The following is a 25,954-nucleotide window of genomic DNA, read 5'->3' on the forward strand; positions in this document are numbered from 1 at the left end:
TATTGCATAATGATGAGCTCTATCGAAGAACCGCCGAAGATTTGCTGCTTAAGTGCTTGGGATCAGATCAGGCAAGAGTGGCTATGGGAGAAGTCCATGAAGGACATCTGTGGTACGCATCAATCGGCCCCAAAGATGAAGTGGTTATTGCGTAGAGCCAGTTTCTATTGGCCTACTATGATGTCCGATTGTTTTCGCTACTATAAAGGTTGCGAAGAGTGCTAGAAGTTTAGAAATATTTCAGCTTGTGCCTACTGCTGTGCTTCATCCTATCATCAAACCATGGCCTTTTCGTGGTTGGGGGTTAGACTTCATTGGTCAAATATATCCCTCATCTTTGAAGGGACACCGATTTGTGTTAGTTGCTACAGATTACTTTACTAAGTGGACCGAGGGAGTTCCTTTGAAGAATATGACACACAAGGAAGTAATTAAGTTCATTACTGAGCATATTATTCATAGATTCGGCATCCCTCAAACATTAACTACAGATCAAGGGACATCAGTTTGTGTCTAAAGAGGTGAGGGAATTTGCCGAATTATATAAGATCAAGTTACTCAATTCATCTCCATACTATGCTCAAGCCAATGGCCAAGCTGAGTCTAGTAATAAGACTTTGATCAAGCTCATCAAAAAGAAAATTGAGGAGAATCCAAGGAGATGGCATGAAGTTTTGTCTGAGGCTCTATGGGCACATCAGCATTTCAAGGCATGGTGCTACAAAGGTTACTCCTTTTGAGTTAGTATATGGCCAAGAGGCCGTGTTGCCTAGTCGAAGTGAATTTGGATGCATACAGGCTTGCTAAACAAAATGATTTATCAGCTGTTGTGTATCATGATTTGATGATGGATAATATCGATGAGGTGACTGATGTGAGATTAAAAGCTCTCAAGGAAATAGAGAAAGATAAAGCTCGAGTTGCCAAAGCATACAACAAGAAAGTCAGGAGCAAATCCTTCCAAGTGGGAGAATTGGTGTGGAAAACCATACTACCAATTGGATCGAAGAGCAATCAGTTTGGCAAGTGGTCACCGAATTGGGAAGGTCCTTACAAAGTGGTCAAAGTTATATTCAGAAATTCATATGTGCTAGAGACATTGCAAGGTGAACGTCTCACGAGAGCAATCAACGGGAGGTACTTGAAAAGGTACTTTCCAAGTGTTTGGCAAGAAGCCTAAGTGCTCACCAAACAATGGCCGATACATGTATCGCCCTTAGAAAAAATGGCCGATGTATACATCGCCCTTAGCCGCTGAGCAGCCGATGAGATGGGAATCGTCGCTATTTGGTTTTAATTTATTTGATTAAGTGTTTTCAGGTTTATGCATCATTCACCTGAAAACAGGGGGGCATATGTTGACAACAAAAAATGTTCATTTTGTGAAGTTGTCAAAATGTGAAACAGGACTTCACCATTGCGTTCCTCTCGTCGAGACGGTCAAGAAACATATATGGAATGTCTAATTCGGAGTCCGAATGAAGAAGTTATGCCCTCGGAAAGATGCCTCGTTGTCGGGAGTTTCGACCCAAGTCGGGACTGCCGGGAAGCCTGAAGAAATCTGCTCGGGTGTCTGGGGTTATCCCTACGTCGGGAGTTCCGACAAAAGTCGGGAGTTCTGACTGTCGGGAGTTCCGACTCAAGTCGGGACTTCCGACCCAAGTCGGGACTTCCGACATACCTGACAGAAAATCCTGTTCGGATATGGCCTTTTGGATTTCGATCCAAACTGTTCTAAACTCATGGGAAACTTGGAAAATAAGGCTTGGAGAGGTTTCCTACTGGGATAAGACCACCCCCTCTATATATATGAGAGGATCATGGCCGATTGAGTTCCCATCTATCCAATCGTCAAACAAATCAATCTACTACCTCTACTCCAACCCTTTTGCCCTCTTCTCCAACCCCCATACTGTTCATCCCTTGATCCAACAACCAAGGATGGCGCCCTAGGCTTGCCGGCCAGCCTAGGGCAACCCGACGACGTCCTTGCCCTGACGGGGTCCCTCCCGGGCGAGAGCTTCGACGGTTTCTTTGCTAGTTTGCCCGAAAACTAGCCGGTTCTTCGTCACGTAAGCATGTTGGTTATCCTTTGGTGGTTTGCTTGTAGACCTCTCCGTTCTTCACCACGAAAGAGTGATATCCTCGCTGCGTTCTTCGGTCCATAGCGGCCCGGGCGTCCAAGGCCCTATTGATGTTTGATTCGGATCACTTTCGACATCAACAACATGACAGACCTAGAGTTAACCCCTGGTGCTCCATTTCACTTGGCGTGGAGTACAAAAGCCCATGATGACTCAGGGAAGAAGGAACTACCAAAGGTGACAATTCGAGAACTTATGGTAGATCCTACTGCTAGGCCAAAAGGGGAGTTCATTATGATTATATGACAATCAAGGATACCACCTCACACTTGTTTTGGTCACTTTGTTCCAAATTGTGATCAGGGTATGCGTCAGCATGTTCTCTTGTCAGGGAGGAAACGTCGATGAGTGCCTTTATAACGTACGGTACAGTGCAATCGTGCATCCGATGTAATAGGTGTATTTTTTATTATGATACCATGATTTTATTTCTCTTCTTCACGGGACCACAACCAGTGCAATTATTTGTAACTAGTCAATCAGCCAGTGTGAGTTAGAACCTTGGGAGACATGTCACATGACTAGTAGAAATTCATGTTTAATACCTACGACAAATAAAAATTACTTATTTTACTTGCTCTATCTTTGTTTATATGCTATGGTCAGGAATAGTTATAGGCGCAGGAATAGGGGCTAGTTAGGCAAGAAGAGGCCAACGAGATCATGCAGGCAGGAGTTAGGCGTAGGAACATGCATGGAGATCATGCAGGCGCCTGAATTTGCAATAAGGAAGAAGTCAATTAGGCAAACTGCAGCCTAAATTAGCAATAAGGAAGAAGTCAATTAGGCAAACTGCAGGCGCCTTGACTTAGAAGCAAACGCTTGGCTACTAGATTTTCTTACGAACACTTCACAAAGGAATCATTATTTGAAGAATTGTCTAATGTTATTGTAAAAACTTTATATTCCAGATTCCACTCATTCAAACTCTTAAACATTGAATTAAAAATGTTCCTACCATCATGAGGTGTCTCTACGAGAGCGACTGATATTTTTTTTTGTGGATTATCCAATTATCCATGATGAAATGACAAGTGACAAACAAATAGCCTAATGTCTGTTTGGAGGTCCAGAAGTCTACAGTTAGAGAAACTCTAGAAGATACTTCATTCAATACATTTTGTAGTTGTTCCTTCCCATACTCATATGTGGCAACACAATCTGACTTGTCAAGCCAAGTTTTTTTTGTGCTTCGAGCTTTTGTTTGCACCTCCTTTTCCTTTAGGCTTGCTGTACTCACCAAATCAATAGAGGAGCAACATTTGTGAGAATAATGACAGGATCCATAATACTAGGAAAATCACTTATTTTTTGTTCGATTTGCTTGCTAAGTATGTTAAGTGTGCTGTTTACTAATAAGGTGCACCCTAAATGACAAGCAGCTCGATGTGCCAAATTAAGAAATTTGCGAGTCATATATCTATAGCGAAGCATATCATCTAATTTTGGATTCTCTAGTATATTTCGGCCTTGGATGTCTTATATTGTCCTACTACGCAATTCCCGTATCCATCTCTTCAATATATACTTTGCTAGGAGTGACTTGATATTTATCAAATCAAGGATTTTTAGAGTATGGCCACACAATATTGAACTGCTCATAGTTGCATGTACTGGTTTAGTTTGAAGGATCACCGGTAACTTTATAGTGCTTCTCAAGGGTAAAATTTTCATTAAGATTTCCAATTACTACAAGACCCATGCAAACTTGATAATCATTTCTAGTTTTAGTTCTTGGACACTATTGACGGTAGTTAACATTCATCACAAACCGTCAATGTACCTTGGATAAATGATTAAAATAGATCACCAACATAGACTTTGGGGTTTAAACCAACAAATTCTATGAGTTTTGGTAAATCTATGTTTCCAGCAGGATTTAATCAGAAAACCGCCAAGGGGGACCTATTCGTTAAAAGAAATCACGATATTCCGTAGGATAAACAGCGTGGAAAGACTCTAGAAGACTCCAGAAGGCGAATCACCAAAGTGGAGCCCGAGCCCCTGCTAAGTGGGACCCACCTGGCAGCCCCTCGTTGCTATGTCGGTTCTCCACTGCCTTAAGGATTGCATCTCCACCATTTATTCAAGTCGGTTTGATCCGAAGGCCAAGATTGATGCTCCGGCCTATATATACCTACCTGCACCCCCAGGGCATGCCAAGTTAGATCCTGAGATAGAGTTAGACCCTAATCTATATTTCCACCAGGATTAGAGCTAGCAATCAAGATAAGATTAGTCCTCAATAGGATCTAGTTTTGTATTAGAGATAGAGAGATAGAGTGAGAGGGAAGAGTTTCGATGGAGTCCTAGCCTATCGGTGCTCTCTCTACGGCTTGTACCCTAGCGGCATCAAGTTCTTCTTGAGCTTGCTTCTGAGATTTCTCTGGTAATCGACTTCTAATTCATGTAAGCATCTTGTTCATATTGTTCTTCAGGTTTGTGACTCTTTTCGAGTACTTTAATCCTTGTAGCTCCTGGGTTAAAGTAGTATTCATAGTGTAAGCATGGTGCTTAGACTCGGTTACTCGTGGATGTACCCTACTTTCTGGATCGGTGGTAGCTCGTGAGGGTGACTCTTATAGCCTCGTTGAATCTTTTGTAGTCCACCTCCCGTTAGTAGGCCTAGCAGGACCTTATTGCTATAGAAAATATACTCTGCTTGTGATTTCTCTAGTAATATCCCTAGAACTGAACAATAGAAGACAAAGCTTACCGAAGTTAGAACTAGAATACCTCTGTGATCTCCTCTACGCTCATATTATCTGGCCTTGATTGTGAAGTTGTGTTAAGTTAGATTTGGTTATTCTCACACATGTTTTCTCGAGTTCGATATAAAACTGGGTACTCCTGGTGAAGTGCTACATTGGTATAATATCCATGCGCTTGCGGATTATTCTGTGTGCGTTAATATATACCAACATACACTTTGTGGGATGATCTTTTTTATCTTGCAATCTATGACCCTTGTTTGCACAAACATATCTACTACCTCCGTTTTTGTTTACTTGTCACCGAATTTTCACTGTAGCAATTTTGACCATACGTTTTTTTCTACAAAAGATTTTTAGATACATCAAGTTTTCACATATATGATTCTTTATTGAACATACTTCATTAGTGTTATATACATTGAAGTATCTAAGATTTTTTTAGAAGAAAAAACAGATGGTCAAATTTGCTACAGTAAAAAATTGCTGACAAGTAAACACAAACGGAGGGAAGTACATGACCTAATCTTTCCATCTAATTTTCTTTTGTTCGCATATCTTTTTTCTAACCTCAAAGCCTTTGTGACCACCATAGCTCACCCAAAACATCCAAGCCTTATTTATAGTACTTAATTCCATGTCAACTTCAAGGAAAAGTCTAAATAACCCCTTGACATATCGTGGGTGGCTTACTTAACTCCAACCTACAAAACATTGTATCTAACACATTAAACTTCGCCAAATCGGTCATTTTACCCCCTAAGCTGGTTTGGGCATCTAGTTTTGCCTATGTGTCACTCTAACTTGGCAGGCAGTGAAACGGTGGCTGCGAGGCCTAGCTATCATCCCCTACCTCCAGTGTTGCCTGCCTTCCCCAACCATGGCGGGACGACACCAAGCCATGGAGCTGGCCAGGTGCGCCCCTCCCCTCCTCCAACCGGTCTCAGTCGCGAATCACACAACAACCATCCTAGCCCTGTTCCTTTTCTCCTCCCATGTGATCTCCGACTATCAACGGTGATGCCGCCATTAATGGCATGGGAGCTGAACTTCATCCTGGCCCCTCTCCCTAGCCCCCTCCCTATTGAAGCACAACCTGAGGACCTCGCGCTCATTGCAGCTGTCTCATCCCTTCATGTGCCCTCTCCCCCTCTCTAGCACCCACATCCACCACCGCCATCGCCATGGCTAAGCAGGCCGCCGCTGCCATTTTGATATCCTCACTGGAGTCGTCCCCCACCACGATTCCACTTTTGTTTGATTCGCACTGACACAAAGAGCCCACCCAAACACTCCTTGGCTTTGATCCATGCTCGCAGTGTCTCCTCCCATGCTCATCGAATCTCACCACCGTCAACCTCTGCTCCTCGTAGTAGCAACCATGACCAGCTCCCTTCCCGGCGCCGTGAGCCCCGTCGACGAGTTCGTCATGGCCTCCTCTATGTTCTCCGCCGCTGGCTAGCTCCATGGCTTGGTGCCGTCCGACAAATGGACGGAAGTAGGAGATGGAGCTAGAGGTAGGGGATGATGGGTGGGGACCACCTATCAATGAGAGAGAGACGTGGGTAGAGAGAGAGATAGGGCCACCTGACAGCTGGGCCGTAGCTACCGTGTCAATGACTATCAAGTTGGAGTGTCACGTAGGCAAAACAAGATGCGCAAACCAGCTCAGGGTGTAAAATGGCCAGTTTCATAAAGTTTAATGTGTTAGATACATGATTTTGTAGGTTGGAGGTTAAGTAAGCCACCCACGATACGTCAGGTGGTTATTTAGACTTTTTCCTCAACTTTAAATAAGAAACTAAGTGGAAAACCATCCCTAAAAAGCACAAAATATTTAATTTCATGGTGGTATAATAAACAACTAAAATCTATCTGACCTCATGATAAAAAAAAGAACAATTATATATGGGTTACATATCTATTTTCTTACATCTCAAAATATGCTGATTCTGTTGTTGATAAAAGCAAGTTGATCTTTTCTTTAATCAATTCCAGCACAATCTAACGAGGGAGAGGGATGTCAACTAAATTAGAAAAATATTGTTGCAACCTATATACACATGAAAAGATGTGCACAACAGCAAACCTTTGGATCTTTAGCCACCCCTTGCCTCACCTTGCTAGGCAAGGGAATCACATGGTAGTTAAGTGTTTGGATCTTTTGCAACTTTTCAAGTTTTCTGTGCTGGCAAGGATGCCCTGTTTGTTTCTCTGAAAAGCCGGACTGAAAAATACTGTTCGCTGATTTGTTGTAAGAGAAGAACACTGTACTATGTCTGATAAGGCTGGCTGATAAGTTCTACTCTAAGCTGGTGAATTTGGCTCTCCCACCTTAGCAAGGTAAGGCTAGCCTAGCCTGGCGAGGCAAAGGAGGCTAGCTTCTTTTTTTTCGACGAAAGGAGGCTAGCGGAGAACCAAATTGACAGTGCACGTCGTCGCCGGACTCTCGTGTAGTCGCGTTCGCTGGAAAAGAAAATAAACTCGCGCCAAAACAGCAGCGGCGGCGGCCAGAAAAGTGAGCGGCATCGTTGATTTTGGGCCGAGGCCCAGATAGTAAAGAAGTGCGGTCATCGTTGATTCTGGTGGGAACTGCGAGCCGGAGCCCGGAGCACAGACGTCCCATCCGCAGCTGACTGTCCTCGTGCTTCGACTGCTCTATCGCGTAGTCGAGGATAAAGTTCGAGGATCCGGTTCCTCCCAGCTTGTCCTTGTTAGTAAGTCTTGTTCATAGGATTCTTTTTTTTTCTTCAGTTTGCATCGCATGGTTCAGTTAGTTGCTTTGTCATTCAGTTAGTTTTTACATGTTTATTTTCTGTTATGCATGCGCACAAGCACCGTCATTGGTCACCGTGCGTGTAGGGGAAGTGGCCGAGAATAGCTCACCATGATCCGAGTGACCGGGAGTGGGCGACGTCACACGCGTGGGGATGGACACGCTACCAGACGACGTGCAGTCGACCTCTGAGAGCTCTGCTCTCTCTATGTTTTTCATACTATAAAAGAACTCAAGATAAGAAAACACTGCAGTTGTTGCGCAACACCAAAAACCTGAGTTCCAAGCATTCTTGGTTTCTGTGTTCTGGAGATTGTAATTGCGAGCTCGCCGGGCGTCAGGAACGTCGGTTCAAGCTGACAATTGGCATCAGAGCTGTGAGAGAGGGCCTAGCGCGCCGCCATGACATCGTCAAGGCCATTCGCCGCCGCTGGCAGGCACGAAGGAGAAGGGCAGTGGCTCCAGCAGCAAGACTCCACCGCGCACGCTGTCTCCAAGCTGCTCGCCGTCGCGCTGTTCGCGAACCCGCGACGCCCGCCGTCCGAGAACGCGGTGCCCACGGGAGGTCGTAGTCGAGCGCGTGAGGAAGTCGACGGCGTAGAGTCTTCGTGCTGAGTACGAGCAGATCACGTTCCGCGATGGGGAGTCCGTCGAGGACTTTGCCCTGCGCCTCTCCAACATCATGCAGCGGCTGGCGATCCTCGGTGACCCGAAGCAGGAGCCAAAGGTGGTGGCCAAGTACCTCCACGTCGCTCTACCAAGGTACAAGCAGCTCGTAGTTTCCATCGAGACCCTCCTCGACATCGACACACTCTCCGTCGAAGAGGTCACTGGGCGGCTCAAGGCGGCGACCGACGACGAACCAACGCTGGCCCAGGACATCGCTGGCAAACTACTGCTCACGGAGGAGCAGTGGCTAGAGCGCTACAAGAAGCGAGACAAGGACTCTAGCCACGGCGGATCAAACTCCCCAAGCCACGGTCACGGCAACAACAGCGGCAGCGACTCACGGGCTGGCTCGAACTCAGGCCAAATCATCGCCGACGATGCGTGCAATGCCTGCGGGGAAAAGGGCCATTGGGCCAAGGATTGTCGAAGCAAGAAGAAGGTGGAGCAGGCCCACGTAGCCCAAGATGATGAGCCCACTTTGCTTCTCGCACTCAGTACCGTCCAAGAGGAGAGGGTTCGTCCTCATTCCGCAGCGCCGCCGCTTGCTACATCTTTGCCGATTCCCCCATCGATCCACGACAACGACAGCCAGCTCCACTTCACTGAGAGCAAGGTGTTCGCCGCCTTCGACGAATCCGGTGACTAGGACCCAAAGCGATGGGTTCTGGACATGGGCACGTCGAACCACATGCTCGGGGCGTGGGCGTCATTCTCTAGCCTCAACGTCGGTGTCACCGGCTCTGTTCGATTCAAGGATGGCTCCATCACCTACATCGAGGGGATCAGCACCGTCCTGCTGTCCTATGAGAACGGCGAGCACCGTGCCATCGCCAATGTCTACTACCTGCCCCACCTCACCGCCAACATCATCTCTGTCGGCTAGCTCAACGAGATCGGGTACCAAGTATTGGTGGAAGATGGCGTGATGTGGGTTCGTGATGAGGAGCAGCGTTTCCTTGCCAAGATTCATCACAACCCAGGCAAACTCTACGTGCTCAACGTCGACATCGCACGGCCGATCTGCCTGGCGGTGCAGGGTGACGAGGAAGCCTGGGTGTGGCATGCCCGCTTCGGCCACCTCCACTTTGCCGTGCTGTGCAAGATGGGTAGAGATGGCCTTGTCCGTGGCATGCCCCTGCTGACCCAAGTGGAGCAGGTGTGTGACGCCTGCCTTGCCGGCAAGCACCGACGGGCGCCGTTCCCTCAACGTGCTTTGGGGCGCTCATCAAAGGTGCTGCAGTTGCTCCACGGTGACCTCTGCGGGCCCATTACGCCGCCGACACCAAGTGGAAATCGGTACTTTCTCCTTCTCGTCGATGACTACTCACGGTACATGTGGCTGGCTCTGCTTCCTAGCAAGGACACGGCGCCCGCGGTGATCAAGCGCATCTAGGCAGCCGTGGAACGCAAGTCGGGGAAGCTGGTTCGTGCACCCCACACGGACAGAGGAGGAGAATTCTTGGTGAAAGACTTCAAGCAGTACTATGCCAAGCTGGGACTTCGTCGTGAGTTGACGGCGCCATACTCCCCTCAACAAAACGGCGTCATTGAGTGCCGCAACCAGTCTGTGGTTAGGACCGCTCGAAGCATGCTGAAGGTAAAGGGGCTTCCGGGCGAATTCTGGGGCAAGGCGGTCACCACGGTGAAAGGTCCTAATGGCTAGAGGGGGGTGAATAGCCTAATAAAAATTTCTACAACAACACTTAACAAAATGGTTAGACAATTATGAGGCAAAGCGAGTGTTGCGCTAGCCTACTCAAAATGCAAGCCACCTACCACAATTCTAGTTTAGATAGTGTCGATTCACACAAGAGCTATGACACTACCCTATGTTAGTGTGCTCTCAAAAGGCTTACTAAAGAGCCACACCAACCAAGCATGCAAGCTCTCACAACTAGCTACACTAAAGAGCTTGTCAACTAGTTTGTGGTAAAGTAAAGAGAGTGATTAGGATAGTTATACCGCCATGTAGATGAAGAACCAATCAATCACAAAGATGAATAATAATGAAGACCAATCACCTTGGAATCAATGATGAACACAATGATTTTTACCAAGGTTCACTTGCTTGTCGGCAAGCTAGTCCTCGTTGTGGCGATTCACTCACTTGGAGGTTCATGCGCTAATTGGCTTCACATGCCAAACCCTCAATAGGGTTCCGCACAACCAACACAAGATGAGGATCACACAAGCCACGAGCAATTCACTAGAGTACCTTTTGGCTCTCTGCTAGGGAAAGGTCAAGAACCCCTCACAATCACCACGATCGGAGCTGGAGACAATCACCACCTCCGCTCGACGATCCTCGCTGCACCAAGCCATCTAGGTGGTGGCAACCACCAAGAGTAACAAGCGAAATCCGCAGCGAAACACGAACACCAAGTGCCTCTAGATGCAATCACTCAAGTAATGCACTTGGATCACTTCCAATCTCACTATGATGATGAATCAATGATGGAGATGAGTGGGAGGACTTTGGCTAGGCTCACAAGGTTGCTAAGTCAATGAAAATGGTTAAAGATGTGAGCCACAGCCAGCCATGGGGCTTAAATAGAAGCCCCCACGAAATAGAGCTGTTGTACCCCTTCACTGGGCACACTGCGCTTTGACCGGACGCTCCGGTCATACTGACCAGACTCAGGACTTAGCGTCTGGTCCACTGATGAACGCCACACGTCACCAGCTTCAAACATTGTTCGTTAGATTCCAACGGCTACGAAGTTGACCGGAAGCTCTGGCAAAATGGACTAGACGCTGGAGCCTCAGCGTCCGGTCGAGTACAGTAAGGGTCGAAAACCAGTTTTCCTTGACCGGACACGTCCGGTCCACCTCGACCGGACACAGCATAGTGTTCGGTGGTAAACCCTAGCCACTGTACCGCCAGTCAACGCGACCGGACGCAGGCAATCAGCGTCCGGTGCTTTTGGATCCAGTGTCCGGTCACTTGACCGACGCTGGCATCACCTCTGTTTTCACTTCTAACTTCTCCACCCTTGCTCCAATGTGCCAACCACCAAGTGTATCACCTTGTGCACATGTGTTAGCATATTTTCACAAATATTATCAAGGATGGTAGCACTCCACTAGATCCTAAATGCATATGCAATGAGTTAGAGCATCTAGTGACACTTTGATAACTGTATTCCGATACGAGTTTCACCCCTCTTAATAGTACGGCTATCAAGCCTAAATGTGATCACACTCTCTAAGTGTCTTGATCACCAAAACAAAATAGCTCCTACAAGTTATACCTTTGCCTTGAGCTTTTTGTTTTTCTCTTTCTTCTTTTCAAGTTTAAGCCCTTGATCATCGCCATGCCATCACCATTGTCATGCTATGATCTTCATAAGCTTCTCTACTTGAAGTGTGCTACCTATCTCATGATCACTTGATAAACTAGGTTAGCACTTAGGGTTTCATCAATTCACCAAAACCAAACAAGAGCTTTCAATCTCCCCCTTTTTGATAATTGATGACAACCCTTATACAAAGATATGAATTGAAATTCAATTGAATCCATGTTGCTTGCCCAAGCATATTTACCATGTGTAAAAGGATATGAACAAATTTCATGAACCCTAAGTGGTAGCAATTGCTCCCCCTACATATGTGCTAAGAGTTTGGATTGTAGCTTGCACATATGCTTAGATAGGAAATGTAGGAGTTAATGTCTACCAAATGATGCTAAGGTATAAAAGATGGACCTTTGAAGCGTGATACCAATCGGAGTGCACCAATATACCATCCTTAGCACCATGGTTAGTTCAAATTCACTTGGAAACATATTTTTGAAAGATAGCACTTGTAAAGACTTTTCTTGGAAATAAAAGTTATCTAGTGATTTCATTTCATCATTCAATCTTACAACATTCAACACACAAGCATGGATGTTTAAATTTAATACTTGTGCCATGCAAGCAAACATATGAAATGCACATACAAATGCACCATACAAGTTCATGAGCTTGCTCCCCCTACTTGTGTGCTCAAAATTTTAGTTGAGATCCCTTTCCTTTTTCATATCTCTCCCTTATCTTTGTTTCTCTCTCCCTTATTTCCCTTATCTTTGTTTCTCTCCCTCTTTGTCATCAATGACCACAAAGGTTCTAAATATAGAAAGTATTACTTGTAGGGTCGAGATTATCAATGTCAATCAATGGGGTGAGGGTCATTTTCCCAAATTTGGTTCAATTCTACATTATTTGCTAAAGATATTTAACTCGGTTTGATCCAAGGACAAGCTTCTTCACACCTCCAAATAAGGGTTATCTTGTACCATGTTGAGTTAAACACTTATAGTTCATTTTCTAAATTAAACACTAGGTTTAGAAGCCCATAAACATGTCATATGCCATCACTAGATCAAGTCAAACATAGAAGCAATAGTGATACCATATTTACATCAAAATTCATTTGATTTTCATGAATGAGCCTAATAAGATAGAACCACTTGCAAAGTCCTAATAAGATTGAAAATATGACTAGATGCACTAAACATGTCCTTAGCAAGGATGTATGTCATGCCAATCAACTTTTACCTTGGATTGCTCGAAGGAGAGGCATGTCATATGAGTGGGGGTGCATCAACACATATTTGAGAAATCCAATATGTTCAACTCATTCCTTAGCTTGCAAAACCTTTTCTCATCCAATGGCTTGGTGAATATATCGGTAAGTTGATCTTCGGTGCCTACACTCTCAATGCAAATGTCCCCATTTTGTTGGTGATCTCTTATGAAATGGTGGCGGACATCAATGTGCTTTGTTCTTACATGTTGAACCGGATTGTTTGTCAACTTGATTGCACTCTCATTGTCACATAGCAATGGCACTTTCTTGAACTTGATTCCAAAATCACTCAAAGTGGCCTTCATCCAAAGTACTTGTGCACAACAACTACCGGCGGATATATATTTGGCTTCGGCGGTTGATAATGCAATACTATTTTGCTTCTTTGATGACCATGAAACAAGTGATCTTCCCAACAATTGACATGTGCCCGAGGTGCTCTTCCTTTCAACCTTGCATCCCACATAATTCGAGTTGGAGTAACCAACTAGCTCAAACTTTGCTCTTTTGGGATACCACAAACCAACATTTGGTGTATGCTTCAAGTACCTTAATATTCTCTTTGTAGCCTTCAAATGACTTTCTCTTGGTGAGGCTTGAAATCTTGCACACATGCATACACTAAACATAACATCCGGCCTTGATGCGGTCACATAGAGTAGGCTTCCAATCATAGACCGATACAACTTTTGATCTACCATATTGCCACTTGCATCACTATCCAAGTTGCTATTGGTTCCTATTGGTGTGCTAATGACTTTGCTATCAATCATACCAAACTTCTTGATCATGTCCTTGATATATTTGCCTTGACTCACAAATGTACCATTTTTCAATTGCTTGATTTGAAGACCAAGGAAGTAACTCAATTCTCCAATCATAGATATTTCAAACTCATTAGCCATCATCTTTCCAAACTCATCACAAAATTCTTGATTGGTTGATCTAAATATGATATCATCAACATATATTTGCAACACAAATAGATCTTTTTCAATCTTCTTGATGAAAAGAGTGGTGTCAGCCTTGCCCATGGTGAACCCTTTAGAGAGTAGAAAATATCTCAATCTCTCATACCATGCTCTAGGTGCTTGCTTCAAGCCATACAATGCCTTCTTTAACTTGTACACATGATTGGGCTTCTTGTCATCTTCAAAACCGAGAGGTTGCTCAACATATACTTCTTCATTAATATAACCATTGAGAAATGCACTCTTAACATCCATTTGATAGAGCTTTATGTTGTGAGCACAAGCATAGGCTAGTAAGATTCTAATTGCTTCCAATCTAGCAACCGGGGCATATGTTTCTCCAAAGTCAAGACCTTCAACTTGTGTATATCCTTGTGCTACTAATATTGCTTTGTTCCTTACTACTATCCCATCTTGATCTTGCTTGTTTCTAAAGACCCATTTGGTTCCAATCGTATTGTGTCCCTTTGGTCTTTCTACCAACTTCCATACTTAATTTCTTGTGAAGTTGTTTAGCTCTTCATGCATAGCATTGACCCAATCAACATCCTTCAAAGCTTTATCTATCTTCTTTGGTTCAATGGATCACACAAATGAGAAGTGTTCACAAAATGATGCCAATCTTAATCTTGTTTGCACACCTCTTGAAATATCACCAATGATTGTATCCAAAGGATGATCTCTTGCAATGCTTGTTGGTTGGAGCAATGGAACTTGATTGCTTGCACTTGCTAGATCATTGGGTTGAGATGATGTACTAGTCACTTGATCTTGATTAGTGTTATGAGATCCACTTGCACTATCTTGACTTGTATCATCTTGCACATTTGAGTTGGAGAGCACATGCACTTGATCATCTTCATCATCATTCACTTGCCTAGGCCTCAATTCACCAACATCCATGTTCTTCATGGCATTTGAAAGTTGAATGCCTCTAACATCTTCTAAGTTCTTATTCTCTTCTTGTGAACCCTTGGTTTCATCAAATTCAACATCATGAACTTCCTCAAGAGTACCATTATCCAAATTCCAAACTCTATATGCTTTGCTTGTAGGGGAATAATCAAGTAGGAATCATTCATCACATTTTTTGTCAAACTTGCCCAATCTTGTGCCTTTCTTCAAGATATAGCATTTGCAACCAAAGACCCAAAAATATGCAATGTTGGGCTTTCTACCATTCAAGAGCTCATATGGTGTCTTCTCTTTCAATCGGTGACAATAGAGGCGGTTGCTACAATAGCAAGCCGTGTTGATAGCTTTGGCCCAAAAGGATTGACTCACATTATACTCACTAAGCATAGACCTTGCCATATCAATGAGTGTTCTATTCTTTCTCTCAACAAGGCCATTTGATTGTGGAGTGTACTTGGCCAAAAATTGATGTCTAATTCCAAATTTATCACATAACTCATCAATTCTAGTGTTCTTGAACTCACTACCATTGTCACTTCTAACTCTCTTGATGGTTGTTTCAAACTCATTATGAATGCCTTTGACAAATGATTTGAATGTTGCAAATACATCATTTTTGTCCACTAGAAAGAATACCCATGTGTATCTAGTGTAGTCATCCACTATCACAAATCCATATTTATTTCCACCGATACTAGTGTATTGTGTTGGCCCAAACAAGTCCATGTGCAATAACTCAAATGCTTTACTAGTGCTCATCATGCTTTTCTTAGGATGGGTGTTTTCAACTTGTTTGCCGGCTTGACAAGAGCTACAAAACTTATCCTTTTCAAACACAACATCTTTCAAGCCTTTAACTAAGTCATGCTTAATCAATCTATTCAATTGTTTCATTTCAACATGACCAAGCCTTCTATGCCATAACCAACCCATGCTAGACTTAGTGAACAAGCATGTAGATAATCTAGCTTCACTAGCATTGAAATCAACCAAGTATAGATTTTCATATCTAAAGCCTTTGAAGATCAAGTTAGAGCCATCTACACTTATGATCTCTACATCATCTATTTCAAATATGCATTTGAATCCAAGATCACACAATTGAGCCACGAATAGCAAATTAAAATTCAAGCTCTCTACTAGCAACACATTGGATATACTTATGTCATTGGATATTGCAATCTTACCAAGCCCTTTGACCTTGCCTTTGCCATTGTCACCAAATGTGATACTATCATAACCATCATTGCTATTGGTGTTGATTGAGTTGAACATTCTTGCATCACCGGTCATGTGTTGAGTGCACCCACTATCAAGAACCCAATGCCTTCCTCTGGCTTTATAATTGACCTATAAAAGAAGATCAATTCTTTTTAGGTACCCAAACTTGCTTGAGTTCTTGAAGGTTAGTCACTAGGCTCTTTGGCACCCAAATGGTTTTCTTCTTTGAGCTCATCCATGGTTTGCCAATGAACTTAGCCTTTACACCATTTGTACCCTTATTAAGCATATAGCATGAATCAAGCTTAATAAAGGATACATTAGCATTTTTGTTCTTATTTTTGCATTCTTGCTCTTTGCGACCCACTTGCTTGCAACTAGTGCAAAACCGACCATTGTTCTTCACAAAATTAGTCTTGTGAGGAGCAAAGGCCGCTTTGCCTTTCTTGGGGGTATAGCCCAATCCCTCTTTGTAGAGAGAAGCTCTTTGGCTACCCAAGGCCATAAGCAAGAGGTCCTCACTACCATAAGCCTTAGCTAGGTTGTGAGTGAGCTTAGTGACCTCCTTCTTGAGGTTCTCATTCTCAACTACTAGTGAGGGATCACAAGTGAAACCATCACTACTAGATGAGGTAGAAGTGGAAGTGCTACAAGAAGGGTTAGTAGGAGCAACAATGATAGGCATAGATGGTGGTTCATCAATTATTTCACAAGTTAAACCTACATTGCAAGTTTCAACATGCTTCTTTTTATTTTGCTCATCAAGCAAAGAGGAATGAGCCTTTTAAAGCTTTTTGTGAGCTTTGCCAAGCTTCTCATTGGCTTCCTCTAGCCTCCCATGAGATGCATTGAGCTCATCAAAGGCTTGCTTAAGGGCTTTTAGTTCCTTACGCAAGCTTTTGCATTCCCTTCTCTTGATATCAAAGTGTTCTCTAGCATCTTCTAGCATGCCAAATAATTCATCTTTAGTAGGTTCATCATCATCACTATCACTATCATTTTCATTTTTATGTTCATCATCATCATCATGTTCTTCATCACTTTCATCATCGCAAGATTGTACCTTAGTGGCCTTAGCCATGAAGCATGATGAAGATTCAAAGAGAGAAGGCTTCTCATTTATGGCAATGCTTGCAAGAACCTTCTTCTTAGTGGTCTTGTGATCATCACTATCATCATCATCATCACTTGAGGAAGCATCACTATCCCAAGTGACTACATATGAACCACCCTTCTTCTTCTTGAAGGCCATCTTGTCCTTCTTCTCTTTCTTTTCCTTCTTATCCTTCTTCTTGTTGTCATCATCATTTTCACTATTGTATGGGCATTGAGCAATAAGATGATCTTTGCTTCCACACTTGAAGCACCTTCTTGACTCTTCTTTGTTCTTGAATGAAGACTTCTTTCTTCTAGCATGATAGCCCTTCTTCACCATGAACTTGCCAAATCTCTTGACAAATAGAGCCATCATTTCATCATCATCATCATCCCAAGATTCATCTTCTTCACTTGATGTTTCTTGCTTTGCTTTGTCCTTGGATGATGTCGCTTTGAATGCCACGCTCTTCTTCTTGTCATCTTTCTTCTCTTCTTTCTTCTCTCTCCTTTCTTCCTTCTCATCATCATCTCTATAGGCATCATCGGTCATGATATCTCCCAAAATTTGATTTGGTGTCATTGTATCCAAACCGGACCTCACTAGAATAGTGACCAATGTACCAAATCTTGAGGGTAAGCATCTCAAGAACTTATTTGAGAACTCCTTATCCTCTATCTTCTCATCAAGTGCCTTGAGATCATTTACAATCACTTCCATCCAATGGAACATGTCCGGCACACTTTCATCTTCCTTCATCTTGAAACTAGCAAATTTATCCTTGAGAATGTATGCCTTTGCACCTTTGATTGCCTTGGTGCCCTCAAATGATTCTTCCAATTTCTTCCATGCCTCATGAGCTCTCTCAATGTTCTTGATTTGCTCAAATGTTCTCTCATCCAAAGCATCATGGATGACACTAAGAGCAATGCCATTGTTTTGGAGTAGCAATTCTTCGGCGGTGGTGGGAGTCTCTTCATCTTCAATCTCAATTTTTGTTTCTACCACCTTCCAAATCTTCCTATTGATTGACTTGATATATGTTGTCATCTTAGCCTTCCAATAGGAATAATTTATGCCATCAAATTGGGGTGGCTTCTTGGTATTGTTGATTTGAGCCATTTTTACACCGAAGGTTGTTAAGCCTCAAATAACGGTGACCTCGGCTCTGATACCACTTGAAAGGTCCTAATGGCTAGAGGGGGGGGGGGTGAATAGCCTAATAAAAATTTCTACAACAACACTTAACAAAATGGTTAGACAATTATGAGGCGAAGCGAGTGTTGCGCTAGCCTACTCGAAATGCAAGCCACCTACCACAATTCTAGTTTAGATAGTGTCGATTCACACAAGAGCTATGACACTACCCTATGTTAGTGTGCTCTCAAAAGGCTAACTAAAGAGCCACACAACTAAGCATGCAAGCTCTCACAACTAGCTACACTAAAGAGCTTGTCAACTAGTTTGCGGTAAAGTAAAGAGAGTGATTAGGATAGTTATACCGCCGTGTAGATGAAGAACCAATCAATCACAAAGATGAATAACAATGAAGACCAATCACCTCGGAATCAATGATGAACACAATGATTTTTACCGAGGTTCACTTGCTTGTCGGCAAGCTAGTCCTTGTTGTGGCGATTCACTCACTTGGAGGTTCACGTGCTAATCGGCTTCACATGCCAAACCCTCAATAGGGTGCCGCACAACCAACACAAGATGAGGATCACACAAGCCACGAGCAATTCACTAGAGTACCTTTTGGCTCTCCACCGGGGAAAGGTCAAGAACCCCTCACAATCACCATGATCGGAGTCGGAGACAATCACCACCTCCGCTAGATGATCCTCGCTGCTCCAAGCCATCTAGGTGGCGGCAACCACCAAGAGTAACAAGCAAAATCCACAGTGAAACACGAACACCAAGTGCCTCTAGATGCAATCACTCAAGCAATGCACTTGGATCACTCCCAATCTCACTATAATGATGAATCAATGATGGAGATGAGTGGGAGGACTTTGGCTAGGCTCACAAGGTTGCTAAGTCAATGAAAATGGCCAAAGATGTGAGCCACAGTCGGCCATGGGGCTTAAATAGAAGCACCTACAAAATAGAGCTGTTGTACCCCTTCACTGGGCACACTGCGCTCTGACCGGATGCTCCGGTCATACTGACCGGACTCAGGACTCAGTGTCCGGTCCACTGATGAACGCCACTCGTCACTAGCTTCAAACGTTGTTCGTCAGATTCCAACGGCTACGAAGTTGACCGGACGCTCCAGCAAAATGGACCGGACGCTAGAGCCTCAGCGTCTGGTCGAGTACAGTAAGGGTTGAAAACCAGTTTTCCTCGACCGAACATAGCACAACGTCCGGTGGTAAACCCTAGCCACTGTACCGCCAGTCAACACGACCGAACACAGGCAGTCAACGTCTGGTGCTTTTGGATCCAGCGTCCGGTCACTTGACCGACGCTGGCATCACCTCTGTTTTCACTTCTAACTTCTCCACCCTTGCTCCAATGTGCCAACCACCAAGTGTATCACCTTGTGCACATGTGTTAGCATATTTTCACAAATATTATCAAGGGTGTTAGCACTCCACTAGATCCTAAATGCATATGCAATGAGTTAGAGCATCTAGTGGCACTTTGATAACCGTATTCCGATACGAGTTTCACCCCTCTTAATAGTACGGCTATCAAGCCTAAATGTGATCACACTCTCTAAGTGTCTTGATCACCAAAACAAAATAGCTCCTACAAGTTATACCATTGCATTGAGCTTTTTGTTTTTCTCTTTCTTCTTTTTAAGTTTAAGCCCTTGATCATCGCCATGCCATCACCATTGTCATGCTATGATCTTCATAAGCTTCTCTACTTGAAGTGTGCTACCTATCTCATGATCACTTGATAAACTAGGTTAGCACTTAGGGTTTCATCAATTCACCAAAACCAAACAAGAGCTTTCACACGGCCGTTTATCTGCTCAACCGATCCTCGTCCAAGAGCGTGGGTGGCAAGACCCCCTATGAGCTCTAGACCGGTAGCGTCCCTGGCGTTCAACACCTGCGCATGTTCGGCTGCATTGCACACATGAAGGTAACAACGCCAAACTTGAAGAAGCTCGACAACAGGAGCAGGCGCACCATCTTCATCGGCTATGAACCGGCTCCAAGGCGTATCGGGTGTATGACCCGGTGACCCGACGCGTGCTTGTCAGCCGCGACCTAGTGTTTGAGGAGGCGGCGCAATGGATCTAGACCTAGGGCCAGTGCAGTGAGGTGGATGACTTTGTCGTTGAACACCTGCCACTGCCCGGATCGACCACCACGACAACGACATCGAGCATGACTTCATCGGCTAGAGCTGCTGCTACACCTTCGGCCTCGCCGACGTCATCAGTCCACACTTCACCGGCTCAAGGCATAGGGAGCATGATGCCTGGAGCATCGTCGGCCAATGCCTCACCAGTGCAAGGCACTGGGAGCATGACGCCGGGCACAACCCCACTACAAGACGTGGACTCAGTGGAGTTCGTGTCGCCACTAGGTGCCGGCGCATCGCAAATGCGCTGGATGCAGACCATGACGACAACTCCCCACTTCGGTACCGCGACATCAACAATGTGCTCGGGCCAGCCACGCCGTCAGGTTTCGCCGCACGGCAGATGGAGGAGCAGCTGCTTTAGCAAGCGAGGCCGAGCCGACATTGTTCTAGGAGGCGCTGGAACATGAGAACTGGTGCCACGCTATGCTCGACGAGTTCACCTCTATTGAGGCGAACAACACTTGGAGGCTCGTTGACCCACCACTAGGGGTGCGTCCAATCGGCCTCAAGTGGGTCTACAAGACGAAGCGGGATGAAGTCGGGCTCGTCACCAAGTTCAAAGCCTAGCTCGTCACCAAGGGGTATGTCCAGCGCCAGGGCATCGACTTCGATGAAGTATTCGCCCCGGTTGCACGCCTAGAGTTTGTGAGGCTGCTGCTGGCGCTCGCTGCAAGCGAAGGGTGGGCTGTCCACCATATGAACGTCAAGTTTGCTTTTCTGAATGGTGAGCTCCTGGAGGGTGTCTACGTTGAGCAGCCGCCGGGGTTCGTGCTGAAGGGCCAAGAAACAAAGGTGCTCCACTTGATCAAGGCCCTCTATGGACTCCGTCAAGCCCCACGAGCATGGTACTCCAAGCTCGATGAGTCCCTGATGAAGCTCGGGTTCCGATGGAGCACGTCAGAGCATGCTGTCTACCTCCGCGGTGTGGGCGCACGCCCCTCATCGTGGGCGTCTATGTGGACGATCTGGTTATCACCGGAGGGGATCCACGAGACATCAGCACCTTCAAGGAAGAAATGAAGGCGACATTCAAGATGAACGACCTCAGGCTTCTGCGCTACTACCTCGGGCTAGAGGTGACGCAGATGGGGAGCGGCATCACAGTCTGTCAAAGCGCCTATGCTGCAAAGATTCTGGAAGGCGCCGGCCTGACTGGATGCAATCCAAGTCACACTCCCATGGAGTCTAGACTTAAGCTCAGTAAGTCCAGCTCTGCTCCTCTAGTTGATGCAACAAAATACAGGAGCATAGTGAGCTCCCTCTGGTACCTGGTGAATTCAAGGCCGGACCTGGCTTACTCTGTGGGATACATTAGCCGGTTCATGGAAATTCCGACTACAGAGCACATGGTGGCTGTAAAAAGGGTGCTGAGGTACATTGCTGGAACTCTGCATTTCGGCTGCCACTACCAGAGGAAGAAGGAGGCACAACTCATTGGCTATAGCGACAGTGACTTGGCCGGTGACATTGATACAAGGAAGAGCACCACGGGCGTTCTCTTCTTCCTCGGTTCCAGCATCATCACATGGCAGTCTCAGAAGCAAAAAAGTGGTGGCCTTATCTTCATGCGAAGCCGAGTACATTGCCGCCACTACTGCAGCCTGCCAGGGTGTTTGGTTGGCCCGTCTCCTTGCTGAGTTTAGAGGCGTGAAGAGCAGGGCCATCACACTGAAGATCGACAGTGAGTCTGCCATTCAACTAAGTAAGAACCCAGTTTTTCATGACCGCAGTAAACACATAGATGTGAGATATCATTATATACGAGAATGCATCGAGGAGAACAGGGTGATACTGGAGTCCGTTGGGACAATTGAAGAGCTTGCAGACATTCTGACGAAGGCGTTGGGGCGAGAAAGGTTCTGTGAACTGCGCTCCAAAATCGGCGTCATTGATATGCAGACCATGAACAAGGCTTAGGAGGAGATCTGTTAGTAAGTCTTGTTCATAGGATTCTTTTTTCTTCTTCAGTTTGCATCGCATGGTTCAGTTAGTTGCTTTGTCATTCAGTTAGTTTTTGCATGTTTACTTTCTGTTATGCATGCGCACGAGCACCGTCATTCTGTGGTCGCCGTGCGTGTAGGGGAAGTGGCCGAGAATAGCTCGCCATGATCCGAGTGATCGGGAGTGGGCGACGTCGCACGCGTGGGGATGGACGCGCTACCAGGCGACGTGCAGTCGGCCTCCGAGAGCTATGCTCTCTGTGTGTTTTTCATACAATAAAAGAACTCAAGATAAGAAAACGCTGTAGTTGTTGCGCAGCAAAAAAAAAAAACCTGAGTTCCAAGCATTCTTGGTTTTCTGTGCTCTGGAGATTGTAATCGCGAGCTCGCCGGGCGTCAGGAACGCCGGTTCAGAGCTGACAGTCCTCTCTTCTTCCTTGTCTCTTTTGTCGATCCTCTCCCATTCTTCTCAAATCTCATCCCAGCCATGGATTCCACACCTGCTAGGTCAGCGTCGAGCCGAATCCGTCCCGGTGCAAGCAGATCTGTAGGTTCTTCTTCACTGCCGGTGCGCCGATGCGCGCCGTTGTGCTGTCCGCTGCGGGATGGGACGGTTGTAAGCATAGGTTAAACACAAATAAAACACTGTACACAGAGAATGTAATTGGGAGCATAGGTTACATGGACCCTTTGTTTTCTTTGGATGGTCGTCTCACTGTTCAGTATGATGTTTATAGCTTTGGAGCTGTCCTTGTTGAACTGATCACTAGGAAAAAGGCAGTAGTTGAGAACGTCAACAATGTTTACGCATTTAGTAATGCTCTTACAAGGGGGGTCAGAGGTGTGAGAGATATGTTAGATGTTGACATTGCAAGCAAGAATAACTTGAAGGTTCTTGAAGGAGTCGCAAAGCTAGCAGGTGAATGCCTAAGGATGGAGAGGGACAAACGTCCTGAGATGATTGATGTGGCGGAACGTCTTCGGGTGCTACGGAAGTCATCATATCAGGACCAGGAACGGCAGCGAGTAGATCTGTTCTCTTGGGTAAGGAAGAGCATTCCAGCAGTTCCAGCTTTAGTGAACAACCGGGCTAATATTCTGCCATCAGGCGTGTGCCGCCAGTTCTCTGTTGCAGAGATGAAGTTTGCAACAAACAATTTTGATAAGTCACTCCTTGTTGGCCAGATTAATGGACGAAAAACCAATGTGGCTATCAAGTGTATCTACAACTACAATCCTAACTGGCTTCCACAGCACGTAGTTAATGAATTTTATATTGAGATTGAGATGATGCCAAAGTACCGACACCGTCATCTAGTGCCACTGATTGGTTACTGCGTTGAAGAGGATGCGATGATACTGGTCTACGACTACATGGCTAGCGGAAATCTACATGACCAGCTCCACGGGGAGCAGAAGCCGCCACTTACCTGGAGGCAGCGTATAGAGATCTGCATTGGTGCAGCTCGTGGTCTGCGCTATCTTCACGAACAACAGATCATCCATCGTGAGCTGACCATGAAAAAGATCCTGCTGGATGAGGAATGGGTTGCTAAGATTACAGATCTTTCTCTAGGACTGGGACATCAGTCGAGACACTGGTGGCTGGAACATTTGGCTACCTCGATCCTGAGTACAACCATACCGGTGTGGTTACTGAGAAATCAGATGTCTATGCATTTGGTGTTGTGTTATTGGAGACCCTCTCTGCGCGTTCTTATAAGGGAATTCGTCAAGAAGGACAAGAACTGCAGGACTTGAAGTGTTGGTCATTGCGATGCAAGGAGGAGGGGAATCTTGATCAGATTGTTGACCCATACCTGATGGGAGGAATTAATTTGTGGTCTCTTAACAAGTTCTCTGAAACTGCTTTCAAATGTGTTGCTCCTCAAGGCATTGATCGTCCGTCGATGGGAGATGTGATTTCAGAACTGGAGCATGCCCTTCAGTGGCAGCAGAGTGCAGATGCAAGCGAACGTGCCAATAGTTTGGCGTCACGTCTATGCCGCCAGTTCTGGCTTGCAGAGATGGAGGCTGCGACAAACAACTTTGATAAGTCACTCCTTATTGATAGTGGTTTATTTGATCGAGTTTATCGTGGCAAGATCGATGGGATGGCAATAACCTTGGTGGATGTTACGCATGTGTACAGTGTACGTGCCTTCCATAGCCTGATAGAGATTATGTCGAAGCTCGGTCACGGTCATCTTGTGCCACTGATTGGTTATTGCCATGAGCAGGAGATGACGCTCCTGGTCTTCGAGTACGTGGCTGGTGGAAATCTACGTGAGCACCTTTATGGGACCAGGAAGCCACCCCTTAACTGGATTCAGCGCATGGAGATCTGCATTGGTGTTGCTCGTGGCCTGTGCTACCTTCACGGATTACAGCTCACCCACGGGGCAGTGAGGACGTCAAATATTCTACTGGATGAGGAATGTCTTGCTAAGATTTCCCAATCTTTTGGATACCCAACTGAAGTCTGTGAAGCTGATGGTTACATCGATCCAGAGTACTTGCGCACTGGTCTGCGTACTGAGAAATCAGATGTCTATTGTTTTGGCCTTGTGCTACTCGAAGTCCTCTTTGGCCTTCCATCGATGCGAGATGCACTGTGGGACCTGGAGTTTGCCCTTCGGTTGAATGAGAGGCTGGAGATTCGTTTACTGCATTCTACAGTTACTCCATGCCAACTATGGTACATTAGCGCATTACGCAAACACTACAGAATTGTTTCTCACCCTTGTTTCTGTGAGGATGTATCCCTCCCTCTGTGTCATCTCGGCAGGACACCGGCCTCCCTGCCGCGGAGACCAGAGCTGATGTGAGAGTGCCATAGGTGGTGCTCTGCTCAAAGGCTCCAACTCTAATGCCGGCATGCGCGCAACGCAACACTTTCATCTAACCTCAAAAGTAAGTTTCCTACTTCGCTGTATGGCCGGCAGCACGGCTCCCTGCAGTTTCTATTGCATGGCCAAGCGTATGGATCCGCACCCAGCTCGGTCCTGCGTTCGTTGGTTCTGCCCACGCGTGTCCGCGGCTGCAGGCTTCCGTTCGGCGTCGGCGGTGAGCCGGGTGACGGGCGGTCGGCGAGGCGTAGCGCATAGCGCATAGCGCGCAATGGTGTGGTGACTGGTGGGTGCCTGGCGACGGGCGACCGGCGACGCACTCAAGACTCGGAGTGCCAGAGCAGATCACCTGCTCGACAGACTGCCTCATTGGCCTAATGCCCTTTGTCAGACCCGCTCACAGTGAAAACCGTCCCCATGACAAAAGCCTATAATGCGTAGCGTAGGAACTTGCTCTCTCACAACGTGCTCTATGGCGAGCTCCGGCCCGCAGGGCGCGTGCCGGCGGGTGCCAAGGGCCGACGGTGGACCTCGGTCACAACCGTCAAGTCTGGGCTCCTCATATGCTTGCAAACGCGGGAGCCGTAAGCCGTTGCAAGAGAATTGACAGTGACTCATACAAGAGCTAAGTCAATGAATCTGACTCCACCAACACCATGGGTGCCAATTTGCACAATGACATGAAAGACACGGAATTAATTAATGCCTTCAGTTCACGCTTGACTTGCTTGTCAGCCACCCTCCATTTGCATATGTTATTTTCGTCCTC

The 25,954-nt window shown here is 45.8% G+C and overlaps 1 protein-coding gene and 1 pseudogene across 1 annotated transcript; both read left to right on the forward strand.

The window, feature by feature from the left end:
• Window positions 1–21,283: 21,283 nt before the first annotated feature.
• On the forward strand, window positions 21,284–22,313 carry LOC136465631 (uncharacterized mitochondrial protein AtMg00810-like). The gene is made up of 2 exons (XM_066464290.1): window positions 21,284–21,905; window positions 21,997–22,313. Exons 1-2 carry the CDS (start codon window positions 21,284–21,286, stop codon window positions 22,311–22,313), a joined length of 939 nt encoding a protein of 312 aa, XP_066320387.1.
• Window positions 22,314–22,912: 599 nt separating this feature from the next.
• On the forward strand, window positions 22,913–25,164 carry LOC136465641 (uncharacterized; annotated as a pseudogene).
• Window positions 25,165–25,954: the final 790 nt, after the last annotated feature.

This window comes from Miscanthus floridulus, chromosome 1 (genome assembly GCF_019320115.1).
Source record: "Miscanthus floridulus cultivar M001 chromosome 1, ASM1932011v1, whole genome shotgun sequence".
Taxonomy (NCBI): Eukaryota; Viridiplantae; Streptophyta; class Magnoliopsida; order Poales; family Poaceae; genus Miscanthus; species Miscanthus floridulus.